This window comes from Mesocricetus auratus, unplaced genomic scaffold (assembly GCF_017639785.1).
Source record: "Mesocricetus auratus isolate SY011 unplaced genomic scaffold, BCM_Maur_2.0 Super-Scaffold_100023, whole genome shotgun sequence".
Lineage (NCBI taxonomy): Eukaryota > Metazoa > Chordata > Mammalia > Rodentia > Cricetidae > Mesocricetus > Mesocricetus auratus.
The window spans coordinates 8,441,707-8,455,828 of record NW_024429204.1 but is presented as its reverse complement, the minus strand read 5'-3'; the positions used below and the strand labels follow the sequence as shown (position 1 = coordinate 8,455,828).

The window sequence follows — 14,122 nt, the reverse complement described above, 5'->3', positions numbered from 1 at the left end:
ACGTTGAACACGCACATCAACTCACCATGTAAAGCCCAAACAGAGCTCTCATGTTTCGGTTGTTGAGTTTCAGTGCCTGTGCAAAATACTTTCTTGAAAGCTCGAGATTTTCAAGTCCACCTTGGGTGTATTTGACCTGTTAAAAGTTGCAGATTGCTGAAACCTGTTTATTTTACTACTTTGAAATGTAGCATGTCCCATCATACATAGGCATTAAGTATTGAGAACAGATATTCTGTAAACAAATGCTACATGCTCAAAGAATTCACCTTAAGGTAGTTAATCTAAAATTTAAAACACACCCCTGCCCTTGCCGAACTATTCTCTGCTATGAACATTAAGATCATGCAGCAGCTGTTATAACCAAAATTTTGCCACACTAAAAAGTATAGAACCATTTTTATTTCAATGGTTTTGCTGCTGCACAACACTGTATTTTCTATTTCTTGCATTATGAATTTAACTTCAAATATAAATTCTCCATTTTACATCTGCATTTTAATAATGAAAGCAGTAATAATTTTATATTATTTTATACTAAGGTCTTTGTAACCTTACAGCATTCAGTTATATTGCAATTCCTAATACTGTGCAAATTAAAAATATATTTCCTATATCTCATGAATTTCCTAGAATGTGCATTTAAAAGCAATCATCTTTATAAATGTCTCAGAAGCAATAAAATATTGACAACTGTGATGTAACTGATTCATAATTAAAGAGCAACATGAATACTGTATTAAACTACAAAGAATTTCAGTTTATTGGGACTTCAAATTGAAAAGCTAGTATTTCAATTCAATACTTAAAATTTTTCCCTTGTATTTCCATACTATTATGCTATAAAATATTGACACTCTTGTCTTTCATGAGGAAAACAGACTTAGTAGCATAATGGCAGACAAAAGCAGCAGAAGTCAACTTGGTGTTGTAGCTGCAAACACTTACTTCCGCATACTGCTGGCAGTATAAATGGTTGTGTGGATTAGTCATCATGAGCTCCTCTAAGCAAAAGGCTGCCTTGGCATAGCTGCAAAGCATTAACGGGATAGAATCATTCTGTCACAGTTTGTTAAACATACCTTAAAATAATTTTAAAACCTTAGCGGCATCCGATATTTACTTCTGAAACTATTTAAACAGATTTAAAGTGTTTATTAAATCAATAATCCTAATATTCAGACTTTTATTGAAATGAATAAACAAATCTATATGCTGGAATCCCGAAGTAATATATGAATAATCAGTGGATATTAGTTTTCTAAGTCAGATCACTCCTGTGGCTCCTGCACATCAGTACCCTCAGAGTGCTACACAGCACCATTTCCATAAGTCCAATCAACATTCACTATGGATGTCTAAATAGTTGAAGCAGCAGAAGGAAATACAGCATTTAATGAAATACTGTCTAGTTGCTACACAACCTTCAACATATTCTATAACAAGGACTTTTCACTAAGTTCATATTCAAATACCAAATCAAGATAACATTATGAGCTTCTAAAGTTATCAGTAATAGGTGAAGTTAGATCTGGTATGTCCTCCACTACTATTAAATCAAGTGGTGTTGAGAACATATGGGGAGAGCTTCCAGGGGGATTCTGGTAGAAACAGCTTTTAGACTATGTGATTATATTTACCTTACTAATTTTACATGCTTCAAGCTATGTAGCCATCCTCACTATTTACGGGAAATCTAAAGAATACATAGCTGTTGCAAGATTTACTCCAAGTGAGGTGGTGACCCTACCCAACAGAACAAGGCTAACTAAAGTTATTTTAGTACTTGTTAGCAGTATACCAAAATTAACATTTGCAATCTTTTCTGGAAATATATACAGTCTAAATTCACACCTATTCATTAAGTATTCATTATATGTCCTCCAACTACTCAAAATACTTAAGTGAGTAAGCCCATTTTATCTTACCAAAACCCAAAAAAGTAGAAATCAATGTTAAGATTGTCTAGCAGAGAACAGAGGTACATAGAAGTCAGCTATAACCCAGGCTGCACCACTGCAGAGATCCATGCTATAACCACTCCTGTCGTGCCTATATATAGTTCCGCACACCATTATGGAAAATTGTGTTGACAACAGTATTGAAATTGACAGTGGGTACTGCATTAAAACACAAAGGGATCAAGGAACCAAATTCATCTTGGAAACTTCCAAAAACCATGTTTTAGATTTCTGAATCTTACACACAGATCCCTACCCAATGTCTGCAGCTTTTTAGCTCTTCTTATCTTTATACCTAAAACTTAGAATTCATTTTTGAAAAGGTATCCATTAAATAAGTAGCTGAAGAAATGACTAAATGCGAATCTAAAGCAAAACCATGATGACTCATCTAATTTCTACTTATCTAAAATGTAAGGCGAAAGCAGTCTCTATCTTAGACATTCAGTATCTAAAAGAATTCCTTTATCTAAGATGCTACCAAAAATTCAAATTAAAGTTAAGATGAAATGTCCTTACAAGCCTCAAGTGGGTTTTGATGCAGCATACAATAAGGTAATGCAGAGAACACTACAGGTAGGTGGTGGAATTTAAAGTAAACTGAATAGAGACTTTATGTTCTATTGGCGTTTCTGCATTAGGTATTTCTTTACCTTGAAAACATAAAGAGTTCCTTGATCATTTGAGATTTTAAAAATGCTTCTAGTTAGAAAATTTCAAAAACTACAAAGAAATTATAAATGATTATCCTCCCTTTTAAAAATAAAATCTAATGTTAGTACTCGCAATGCACACTGAAAATTCAGTTTTCTATTAAAACACTGTATGTGGAGTCATCCTGAGTACACGTAGTTTTATCTGTATCTCCTCTGAACACTGTTCTGAAACAGTGTATGTGGTTCACATGCAGACCTATATACATCTCCTTTGAACACAGTTCAGTAACAGATCCCTCACCCTGGAAGAGATTCTGGCCCAAGAAAGGATACAAGAATGGCTCTTGGATGTCATATGCATTCTACATGACAGCTACAGTGGAGATAACACTTTCATTAAAATCATGACCATGATGCCCACCGTCCTTTGTATAGACTTGGGCAAAGGCAGCATACAAATGTCTCACACCGTTTGATTTCTGGTGTCGTCTGTGTGTGTGGAGTACTGAGGACAAAGTTAACTATTCGCACAAATGAGAAAATGTGCATGGGAATCTAATTCTCTTCTTTCAAAAGGAAGGAAAGATACAACATGACCTTCTTCAGCTTCAGGGCTAAAGCGGAAAGAAGAAGTAAACCCTCACACCTTATGTGGAGGTTGGTGTTGTGATATCTGTAAACCCCATATGACTCCGCACTAACCCTTTCACACCGGGATTCCCTCTTGTCACTACAGCAATAAAAACTAACAAAAACATTAACTATCCAATAACCAAGTTCCTACAGCACCCAGCATTCCTGCTTGCACTCCATTTTCAACCCAGGCAACAGGGTGCTTCTGCCCTGGAAGAGCTGATTCTCCTAGGACCAAGGCTAATAAATGCATACAAATGACTGAATTTTTAAACAGCGGGGAGCATAATACTCTGTGTATGTGAGAACAATCTGAACTCTAAAATTCACAATTTTGATTCCCCAAGAGTAATAGCATTGCAAAAGGTCTTTCAGATTCCGAAGGATCCCATTTGTATTTGAAAGAAAAACTTATTTTCTGAACAAAAATAATTTAATAAAACCAAATGACCCAGTTAAAAGCTATTCACAAATTATAACTATAAATTTTATTTATTATTTTATTATTTTTCACTTCTTTCCAATCTTCTGGGATTGAGTCTACTAAGCTTTACAATTTCATTCTTAAAACTACGTGTTTTTTAACAACTTACTCATGTTCATTGATATAAAGTTCTGCAAGCTCATGCCAGGCTTCTTGATCTCCCACAAATCTGATGGGAGGAAATAAGGAAAAAGAATATGTGTAAATGTTCTATAAATGAACAAACTAGAAAATCAAATGCAAATTCCATTTTAATTAAAAAAGATTTATCAGAATAACAAAACACAATCCTCTTGTAAAACACTCACTGTTCCAGATACTCATTCAGCTCCCGGATGGCCTCCACATTTCTCCCCTGGGCTTTTCGAATGGCAATCTTACGCTTTCTTGCAGCCTATGGGGTGACATTAATAACGGATTAGGTCCTCACGTGTCCCTGGGCTTTGTAAAGAAAGTAATTTGACTGTGCAAATTATTATCTCAATGCCAGTGAAATTCCATTGTGGAGGAACTGCTTGGTGAGAGTTTATAAACATCCCCCACGACGCCCCACTGGGGAGCTCAGACATTCCTCCAACAATCACACACGCTTTACTTTTGATGCATGCAAAACCGTATGCATCATTTCATCTGAATAGAAAACCGTCCAGAGCCCTGTAATTACAAGCCAGCAGGGACTCTTCATCTCTGCCCAAGCTAATGTTCTCTGCTCTGCCTCATCCCTAGGATCGCTCTCTTAAGAGGCAGTACAGACTGGGGGCGGGGACCGCACAATTGACACTTGAATGGATTATACAAATCTGGCTTCTGACAACTTTTTCACAATTTTAAGAGAAAAACAAATTACTTATGAACCTTTAAAAAGGATAAAATGGCCTTGATAAAAAATACTTCATAAAATTATTTAAAACTTACACTTTAAAGTTATAAAAATGACAAGTATAGAAATTAGTGTTACTAATTTATGCATTCTTCAAGTAACTATTAGATAACTATGGTTTGCCAGGTACTATACTAGACGATGAAATGATAAAGATAATAAGGAAATAAAGCATTTCTTATAAGAGCTATCTCATGAGAAATATGCATTTAGTACGATTTAATGCAGTTAAGAGCAATGACGGAGATGTCTAGGATGTCATGACAAAAGAGGGGATCCCAATAAAGTATGGTGCAGTGGGAGGAGTGGAAGCTAAAGAAGCCAAGAGGAGTCTAGCTGTAGATGCCCACACGGAAACAGAGAGGGTAGGCAGCCAAGAGGAGTCTAGCTGTAGACACCCACACGGAAACAGAGAGGGTAGGCAGCCAAAGACAGCAAACCAGGGAGCTGCATGGGACACCGATCCCTGGAAGAAACCCATGAGCAAGGCAGGAGAAAGGGTACCACCCATAAGTTCAAGACCATAGCAAGCTGTCAGGAATAGACAGCACTGTATGAAGAATTACAGGTGCATCACCTTGAACTTTGTTCAATTCAAATGCAGGATAAACAAAATAAAATATGACTGGGGACAAGTAGAACTACTTAGTATGAACATGACTTATTGCTTCTAGAATACACAAGACACAGACAGAAAACTACTGGGAACTACACACAATAGAATGCTCACTGATTTGATTCTGAAAAAGATAAAGAAAAATTACAAGAAACTCACCATCAAGCCTAAGAAAACAAGAATGATGCCAACAATGTTTCAGTAATGGCATTTAATAACACATATATTTGATTATTTAGCTCATGCTAAGGGGCCAACTCATAAAACCACACAGTAGGCACATTCAATTGTTTAGTTTCTTCTTGGGATTTGGAGAGATTTGCTTTACTAGGTAAAACAACATTATCAAAATAAGCTTAAAATTTAGAAAATCTCAAGAATTCACAAGTTAAAGCTAACAGTAAACCACATTCTAAAGGCATTAGAAAAAATTGTCATACTTTTTGGGAACCTTAACTTAAGTACTGAGAAGGAGGCATAACCGAACTCATTCTTTCTCTCATCTCTGCTCCCTCTCTATCTCTGTTTTTTTTTGTTTGTTTATTTGTTTTTTGTTTTCTTTTGGGACAAACGTTCCTTATCTAGCCCAGGTTAGCCCTTAATTCATCCTCCTCCTTCAGTCTCTCAAGTCCCGACATTATAGGAACACACTATCAAGCCCGGATAAGAAACTAACTCCTTCAAGGAGATATAATACCTTTAAATAAAAAATCCAACATTATTTGGAACACAGTTAAATTTGAAATAAAATTTAGCCTATTTTTCCATAACACTATTTTCCATATGCAGTATAATAGAGCAAAAACAGTCTAGATTTTGAAATTAACTGACTCTCAACTGCGACTTAGTGACTTTCTTACCTGCTAAGACTCTTGCTACCTCCGCTTCCCTCCAAGTGTCAACACAGAGCATGAAGGACTAACGGCACTACCCTTGAGCCTTTGGCAATGAGTGTGTCTATGTCTAACCCTTCCACAACCTCTACCGAGATCTCTACAGACTGGCAGAGATTTACTTTGCTCATTTACACTTTGACCCAATCCACACAGCACTGGAATCAAAGAAGGCACAATACTACTACACAAATATAGTGAAAACTTGCTGAAAATATTGGAGTCAAGGGCTTCAAATGAGATAGTCAAAGACCAAATAAGAACAGCAAATGATAAACTTAGGATTACAGTAAAAGGTGTTGTATGAAGAGGCATAAACATCGTAATGTGGTATGAGTCTCAAGAAAGGTGTACGGTAAACACCTACTGATGCTGTAGCGTGCTCAGTTATTTGACTACAAACCATTTCTCTACAGTTGAGAGCACTAACACCTTTCACCAAGTGCAGAATAACCTGTAAAGCTCTGCTCTAGAATGATCCAAGGAGAATTAATTGTAATATAATTTCATCACACACACACACACACACCCCTTTTCATCTCTCCAAATCTTCAAATCATCCCATGGGTAAGCACAAAGTAGGTGCCTCATTTCTGACCAAAATGGAGTAGAAGACACAAGATTTACTTTCCTGCCTAAAAACGGGATTAAAAACATAAAATAAGTATTTTTAATGCACAGAAGGACATGGGTAATGATTCCTGAGAAGTGGGGAACAAGGTAGGTGTTGCATCTATTGTCCTGCCTAACTACCTTGAGAGCGTTTTTAAAGCCGCTGCATCTAGATGGGAAACCAGAGTGAGAGCAGAGGAACGCATGAGTTCAAAGGCAGGAGCTAAGAGTCCACCAGGGAGATCAAGCATGGCAGAGTGTGAGACACAACAGTGCTAAGGGATCCGAGAACAGGGATGAGCGGTTGCAGAGGCTCCCATAGCACTCAGCTTCACACCATTAGTGCGCATCAGTCAGCAAACAGAGAGCAGCCAGGCAGACAGCCAGAAGGAAGGCTTAGAGCAGACAGCAGATTAGCACTCTACCAGACTAAATCTTAGTCTATATTGTTCATCCACTCTCGTTTTTTATTTCTTACCTGTACCTTTTCTTATCCAGTAGTAAACAACAATTTTCTCAACTTTCCTAAACTTTTTATTTGGATAAATCTTAGCAAAAGTTAATTTAAGTCTTAAAATAAGATGTGTTTGTCTATCTTCTATGTGATTTCAATATCTAGATTAAAATTACTATTATGAAAAAAGTGTTTTTGCTGTAGAACCATAAAGGGAAAGCTATCCCATCTTAAAATCTTGCCCCTGCTTTGAACTTTAAGTAGAGAATATACACTGGACCAGATAGACTATCCCGAGAGTTGTAGTAACAGGAGTGTTTCACAGAGCTACGTGGGGAACCGAAGCACTTATCAGCGTCCTCATTCACATGGGCAGCGCTGGACACCGAGAGAGCGCGCAGACACGAGGAAGACAGAAAGCAGCTGCCTCACATACTTTACCACTGGAGAGAACCTGAGACACAGGCAGTGATAATTACGTCTCTTCATGTCGTGTAAACAAGAGCCAGTCTCGACTTACACAGCAAAGCTGCAGGCTCCTGCACACTTTCACTCTGCTCTCCTGCCGCTTCTTGCTCTTGGACACTTACCACTCAGCTGTCCAATCGCAATTCACCAATTCTAGCCCAGAGTCAAACAATACATCTGCAGAGAGCCACAGAGCCTGCGGGTTTTGAGTGATTACCACGCAACCAGAATAAGGTTCAAAAAAGGACTCTCTTGGCTTTTGAATGCTATTCACAGCATATAAAAATGTATGTAAAGAAAATAGCTTTATTTTCTCTATCGTGACTGCCTAGTGTAAAATTCCTTAGAAACAACGCTCAGGAAATGGGGAGGGATAAAAGCAAGTGGTCTGCCTTCATGTGTACTCTATAGTAGCAATTACGGTCTAGCTGAACGACATTCGCAGAATGAAATTTTTGTAGGAAGGACAAAATGGAATTCCAACTCTATTCATTGCCATGTCTTAGCTGATCATGATCCTGGGCTGTCTCTAGACTTGAACTGCTATTTCAGAGTCTGGACTTACTAGGGTATGATGCTGGATAGATATCTTAACTTCTCTTATAAAGATAGTAACATCTGACAAAATTATAGGATGACAGTGATAGTTATCAGATGACACATAAGTGCTCGGCTCCATAAGGACTCACAGTAAACATTCAAGAAACACTACAGTGACCGTCCTTAGTCTTTTCAACTCCATTAGTCTCATGTCATCTGTATTCACTATCTCACCTTGCTTGGCAGAAAGGTATAGCTTTACGCTAAGTTGATGGTAGAGTAGAAAACATTAGTAAGCTATTCTAAATATACATATCTTACTTACATCAAGATTTAACAAAACCATAACACATTAAATAATATCTTTTTTTTTTTTTGGACTCACAAAGATTAGAATCTTAGAGTCTGGAAACATGGCTCAGTAATTCAGTGCCCTTGCTGCTCTTCCAGGACTTGAGTTCAATTCCTAGCACCCCCATCAGGTGGCTCACAACGACCTGTACCTCCTGCCCCAGTGACTCAATTTAATTCTTAAAAATTAAAAATGAACCTTTAAAAGGAGGTTAGAATTTTAGCCTGTACTAACTCAAATAGTTTATCCCTTAATGTCAATCAATATTCTGAATTAACAATCTGGATACATTATAAAATACAATAATAGTTCTGCAGAAACTATTTGCAACAGTGTAGACTACTAAAAAAATACAACAGATCCCAAACAGTTTACTCTACTGCTCAAAAAACGAATAAGCAATGCCGGGCAGTGGTGGCGCACGCCTTTAATCCCAGCACTCGGGAGGCAGAGGCAGGCGGATCTCTGTGAGTTCGAGGCCAGCCTGGTCTACAGAGTGAGTTCCAGGACAGCCTCCAAAACAATACAGAGAAACCCTGTCTCAAAAAACCAAAAAACAAAACAAAACAAAAAACAAACAAACAAACAAACAAAAAACGAATAAGCAGTCAACAACACATCCTATATCCGATTCTGTTTTCTTCAACAGAAACCAAATAAATAAGGTTTAATATCTGGTTTCAAAGAACTGACTCTTCTATATACATATTTCTACATGCTCAATAAGAAACATAGGACATTCTCACTTTCATTGAAATAACAGAAGGGAGAGTAGACACAGGAGAGTCAGATGTGGGGGTGAATAGAATCTGAACAGAGATGTTCCTGTAAGGATTTTCCAATTAAAACTACATAGAAGCTATGTATAGGCACAGTTTTACATGTCTATATTCCCCAAATATGAATGGCTAACTGAAGGAGGACTGAAAGTTCAAGACCACCCTGGGCCACAAAGTGAGCATCAGGTCAGTATATATTACTGGGCTGGCTGGCTCTGTGTCAACTTGACAAAAAACAAGAGTCATCATGGAGGAGGGAGTTTCAATTGAGAAAATACCTCCATAAGAGCAGGCTATAGGCAAGCCTGCAAAGGCAGTTCTTAGTTAGTGGCTCATGGGTAGGTCTCAGTTTACTGTGGGTGGAGCCACTCCTGGACTGATGGTCCTGGGTTCTATAACAAAGGCTGAAGGAGTCATGAGGAGCAAGCCAGTGAGCAGAGCTCCTTCACGGCCTCTGCATCAGCTCCTGCCTCCAGCTTCCCACCATATTTGCGTTCTGTCCTGACTTCCTCCAATGATGAACGGAGATAGGGAAATCTAAGCCAAATAAACTCTTTCCCCCCCAAGCTGTTTTTGGCCACAGTGTTTCATCCCAGCAATGCTAGCCCTAACTATGACAATTTAACACAGAGACCCCGTCCAAAACAAATAAACAACACACACACACACACACACACACACACCGAGCTTCAAAATTTAAAAGCTCATGAATAAATCTTCATCAGATTAGTTCCACATCTTCTAAAACACGTAGACACAACTGGACTAACTAGAAAGTTTGGCAGAACATATGGCACGTGATCCATCTTTAAAAATATATTGCTTGTGGACAAATAACCTAGAAATGGATTAAAGGATTACTATGGACCACAATCTCCAGTTCCCTGAACTCTAGATTTCAGGGTCCAGAAAGGATAGAAGAGTTGCTTAGCAAAGAGAAAGCGGGTCCAGGTTCTCCAGCCACAAAGTGTGACCTCAAAGTAACGCCACAAGGCACAGAGGCAAGTCTATCTAGTTCAAAAATAAAACTTCGAAGTGCTTGATCAACAACCACACACACACACACACACACACATGGGGGGGGGTTACAGATATGCAGCTTGTCTGTGAATTAATTTTAAAAAGTTCTTTGAAAGCAAACCATAGTATGCCCAGGAGAACAAGGGAAGGAGAACTTGAGCTCAGGGGCAGGACTGACTTGTTTTTCCCCCATGTATCATTTTTTACTATCTATAATTTTTAATCTGACTCTCCTAATCTGACTATCCAAAGCTTTTAAAAATATATTGCACAAATTTTAAAAAATTAGGTAAGGAGAAAATATTCCTTTTCCTAACTTGCTCAAAAATCTGAAAACTTAATTCTAATTATCATATTCTTTCCTTCCCGAAGGAAGGTTTGCACTTAACGTGAAACCTTGTACCATTCGCTTGGGATTGAATGTCGTTCTCCAACCTACTGCCTGTTTTTTCATTTAAGTGTATTCATTGTTTACGGTCTCTGAGGGGCAAAACTCATATTGAAAGTCACAAAAGAATCAAAACTTAATAAATCAATTTCAAGGTTCAAAAGATGCCTGGCATATAATGAACCCTCCTGGAAAACAAAGACAAGGCAAGCCTCTCTCTGAGGACCCTGCTGTCCGGTGCCGAGTGTACACACTCAGGGCTTCTGATGGAATAATGAATGCGTGTGCATGAGGAGGGTCTTTGAAAACTGATGTACAGATCCATTTCTTCATTAAACACAGAAGCGCGAGACAAAGGGGTCAGATGATCACTGTCAGACAATGCAGGACTTTCATCTTGGAGGTTATGCCTCAAATTTGCTTTAGAAAAAGAAACAGAGATGCCTTCAACACAGTAACTCAACTGTGTAACGCTAAAGTGAAGTCTTGTAGTAGATATGTTAGTTTTAACTTTTGAATGGCTTTGTGTCTTTCTCCTCAATGCCCACTACACTGCTTCCCTCCTAAGGGTAGGAGAACAGAGCTGGCCTTTATTGCTATGCCACAAACATTCTGGTGGCTTATGAGAAATACTCAGTAAGTATTTAGGAAACAAAGGAGGAGCTTGAGAAGACCCGATTACATTTCATAACTAATAATACATTTGAGAAACCTGAATGCAGTCACTTTGTTCAACATGTCTAACACTGGGATCTACTTGCTGTCCCCTCACCCATACTCTGAAAGAAGGAAGGTGGACTTCTCTTTTAGCCAGTCTTAAGAAAATACAAAGGTCCATAAAATACAAAAAGTAAGACAGAGTCATATTAAATTATAAATCACTGAACTCTTTCTTGTATGTTATCTTAGAGATAACACTGTACCACTAAGCGACATCCTCAGCCCCTGCCTTTAAGTGAGGTAATTTATTAAAATAGGCCCACTTAAAACAAAACAGAAGTAACATTCTGACTCGAAGAAACCAGATTATTAGCTACTCATATCAACCTACATGTGAAAAGCATAGGAAACTCAGAAACTTGATTTCACTTGCTTCAATATATGGCTAGATGGTGAAGGAGACTAGTAATCCTTTTAAGTAAGTACAAGAGAAAACATTTAGCAACAGAAAGGTGGGACTCCGTAATTTATTTTAGGTGTGCAGGTGTTCTGTCTGCCTGTCATGCATGTCTGCATATCATATGTATGTCTAGTGCCTGCAGAAGTCAGAAGAGAGCATCAGATCTCCTGGGACTGGAGTTACACATGGTTGTGAGCCACAATGTGGTCCTGGAAATTGAACCTTGGTCTTCTGAAAGAGCAGTCAGTCTCTTAACTGCTGAGCCATCTCTCTAGACCTAAGTGGTACTTTTTAAAAGTAACGTTTTCTAAGCCACAAGACAAGCTATTAAGATAGTTAAAATTAGAAAATAATTTTGAAATTACTTAGTAAATTTATATCAGCGTTATCTAGACAAACTGATAGATCTTATTTCTTAACTTAGTTTTTTGTAAGAGACAGATAGGCCTGTCATGATCTGAACTTTTCCCAAAGCTTTCTATATTCTGAAAACTATCACCAAGAAAGGAAATGTTTCCGTTCCAATATTGACAATAACAAAAACAAACAACAAATAAAAAGTAAAGCAAATCAAGTTTCTACAGGAAATTTCCCTAAGATAACACTAAAATACAGTACCCAGGAAGCATTTCCGTCACTGTAACACTCTATATCACTTGACAGCAAAGCAGTAAGCAGAAATGTGGGTTAATGATCAATGCCTGTACAAATGTGCTTTAGAAATTCATTAGGTACGTTTCGTTATTTACTATTAAATCAGTTATTGTTAGATAACTTCCAATGTTGTCATCAATAATTTCTTTTAGATGAATTGCCACTGTTCTTTTCTTTCTTTCCTTTCCTGTTTTTGTTTTTTGTTTTGTTTGTTTGTTTGTTTGTTTGTTTTCTGAGACAGGGTTTCTCTGTGTAGCCTTTGATGTCCGGGAACTCGCTCTGTAGACCATGCTGGTCTCAAACTCACAGGAATCTGCCTTCCTTTGCCTCCCAAGTACTGGGAATAAAGGTGTGTACTACCACTACCCAGTACCACTGTTGTTCAATTAAATATCTACAAATCTATAAATCTATAAAGATCATAAAATCTATAAAAATACATCACATGGTATTTTAAAATGGTAACTTTTAAAGATATATTGTTCTTAGTTTACCTTGTGTGAGTATAACAATCTTTTCTTTTATAAAAAGAAAACCTGGTATTTGTTTAATAATTCCAAAAGTAGGGGCTAGAGATGTCTGGATCAATAACAGTGCTTGTTTCTCTTTCAGAGGACCCAGGTTCGATTCCCAGCACCACATGGTGGTTCACGACCTTCTGTAACTCCAGTCCCAAGGATATGACATTCTCTTCTGGTCTTCACCAGCGCTGAACACAAACTGTGCACAGACTTACATGTAGTCAAAACACCCATACCCATAAAAATAAAACAATTTTTTAAACAATTTTTAATTCTAAAACTACTACATTTTGCAGTTGTGAATACAGAGAGACATAACGATGACTATTGTCTACAACTCCCCTGCAACTTTCCAGTTATTGAAAGATTGAGGCAGGCTATGATGTCAGCTTATTAAATTAAACACATGAAAAAAGACAACTAGGGAATTTTAAAACAAATAATTATTGGCATTTTAATGTGATTTTAATTCAAGCATTAAACAGGAAGAAGGCAAAAACAGAAGGAGATAAATAGCTGCACTAATTGATATAATAATCACTGAGATGGCATCTTTCAATTTTAATTAGGATAACTAAAAAGTAGCCACACACTAAGCAAGCTGGTACTTAAGGAAGCTTCATAGCATGGAAAGAGCCTTGCTGGGCTGTTAGGTAAGCAGAGTTGGTCCTCACCAAGTTTTAACTAATTCTCTAAATAAGACAAAGGGGAAATCTAACTGAAGAATATCAGGTATCTTTAAACTAAAACATGGCTCACCTAAACTATATAAAAGAAAAAGGTACAATCTGTTTCAGTTTTTCCTCTACTAACTCATTTTACCCTTACATTAATCTTTAAGTCACTTTCAGGACAATGTACAAACTTACAGTGTTAGTTGGATCTTCTTGCAAGATTCGATCATACAATTGTATAGCATCATCATATCTATTTAAAAAGAAAAAAATGTTAAGAATCATTACTATAAAATGTTATAAATACAGAAAAATATTAAATAGGGCTTTCTCATCATTCATAACATCTATGCAAATCTTCCTATTTTCATTTTGCAGTGAACATTTAGTCTACTTTTAAGAACAAAAAATCATAAT

The 14,122-nt window shown here is 37.3% G+C and overlaps 1 protein-coding gene across 2 annotated transcripts in view; it reads right to left on the bottom strand.

Moving 5' to 3' along the window:
* Emc2 (ER membrane protein complex subunit 2) overlaps nucleotides 1-14,122 on the bottom strand; it is a 34,614-nt gene that overhangs the window by 9,748 nt on the left and 10,744 nt on the right. The window contains exons 5-9 of one of the 2 annotated variants that reach the window (XM_005072622.4): nucleotides 13,901-13,958; nucleotides 4,043-4,128; nucleotides 3,844-3,903; nucleotides 949-1,030; nucleotides 26-136 (exon numbers count right to left, since the gene is read on the bottom strand). In XM_005072622.4, the coding sequence (XP_005072679.1) occupies nucleotides 26-136; nucleotides 949-1,030; nucleotides 3,844-3,903; nucleotides 4,043-4,128; nucleotides 13,901-13,958 (397 nt within the window). The remainder of the gene's footprint in view (nucleotides 1-25; nucleotides 137-948; nucleotides 1,031-3,843; nucleotides 3,904-4,042; nucleotides 4,129-13,900; nucleotides 13,959-14,122) is intronic. The other variant, XM_021228708.2, reaches the window with a different exon arrangement.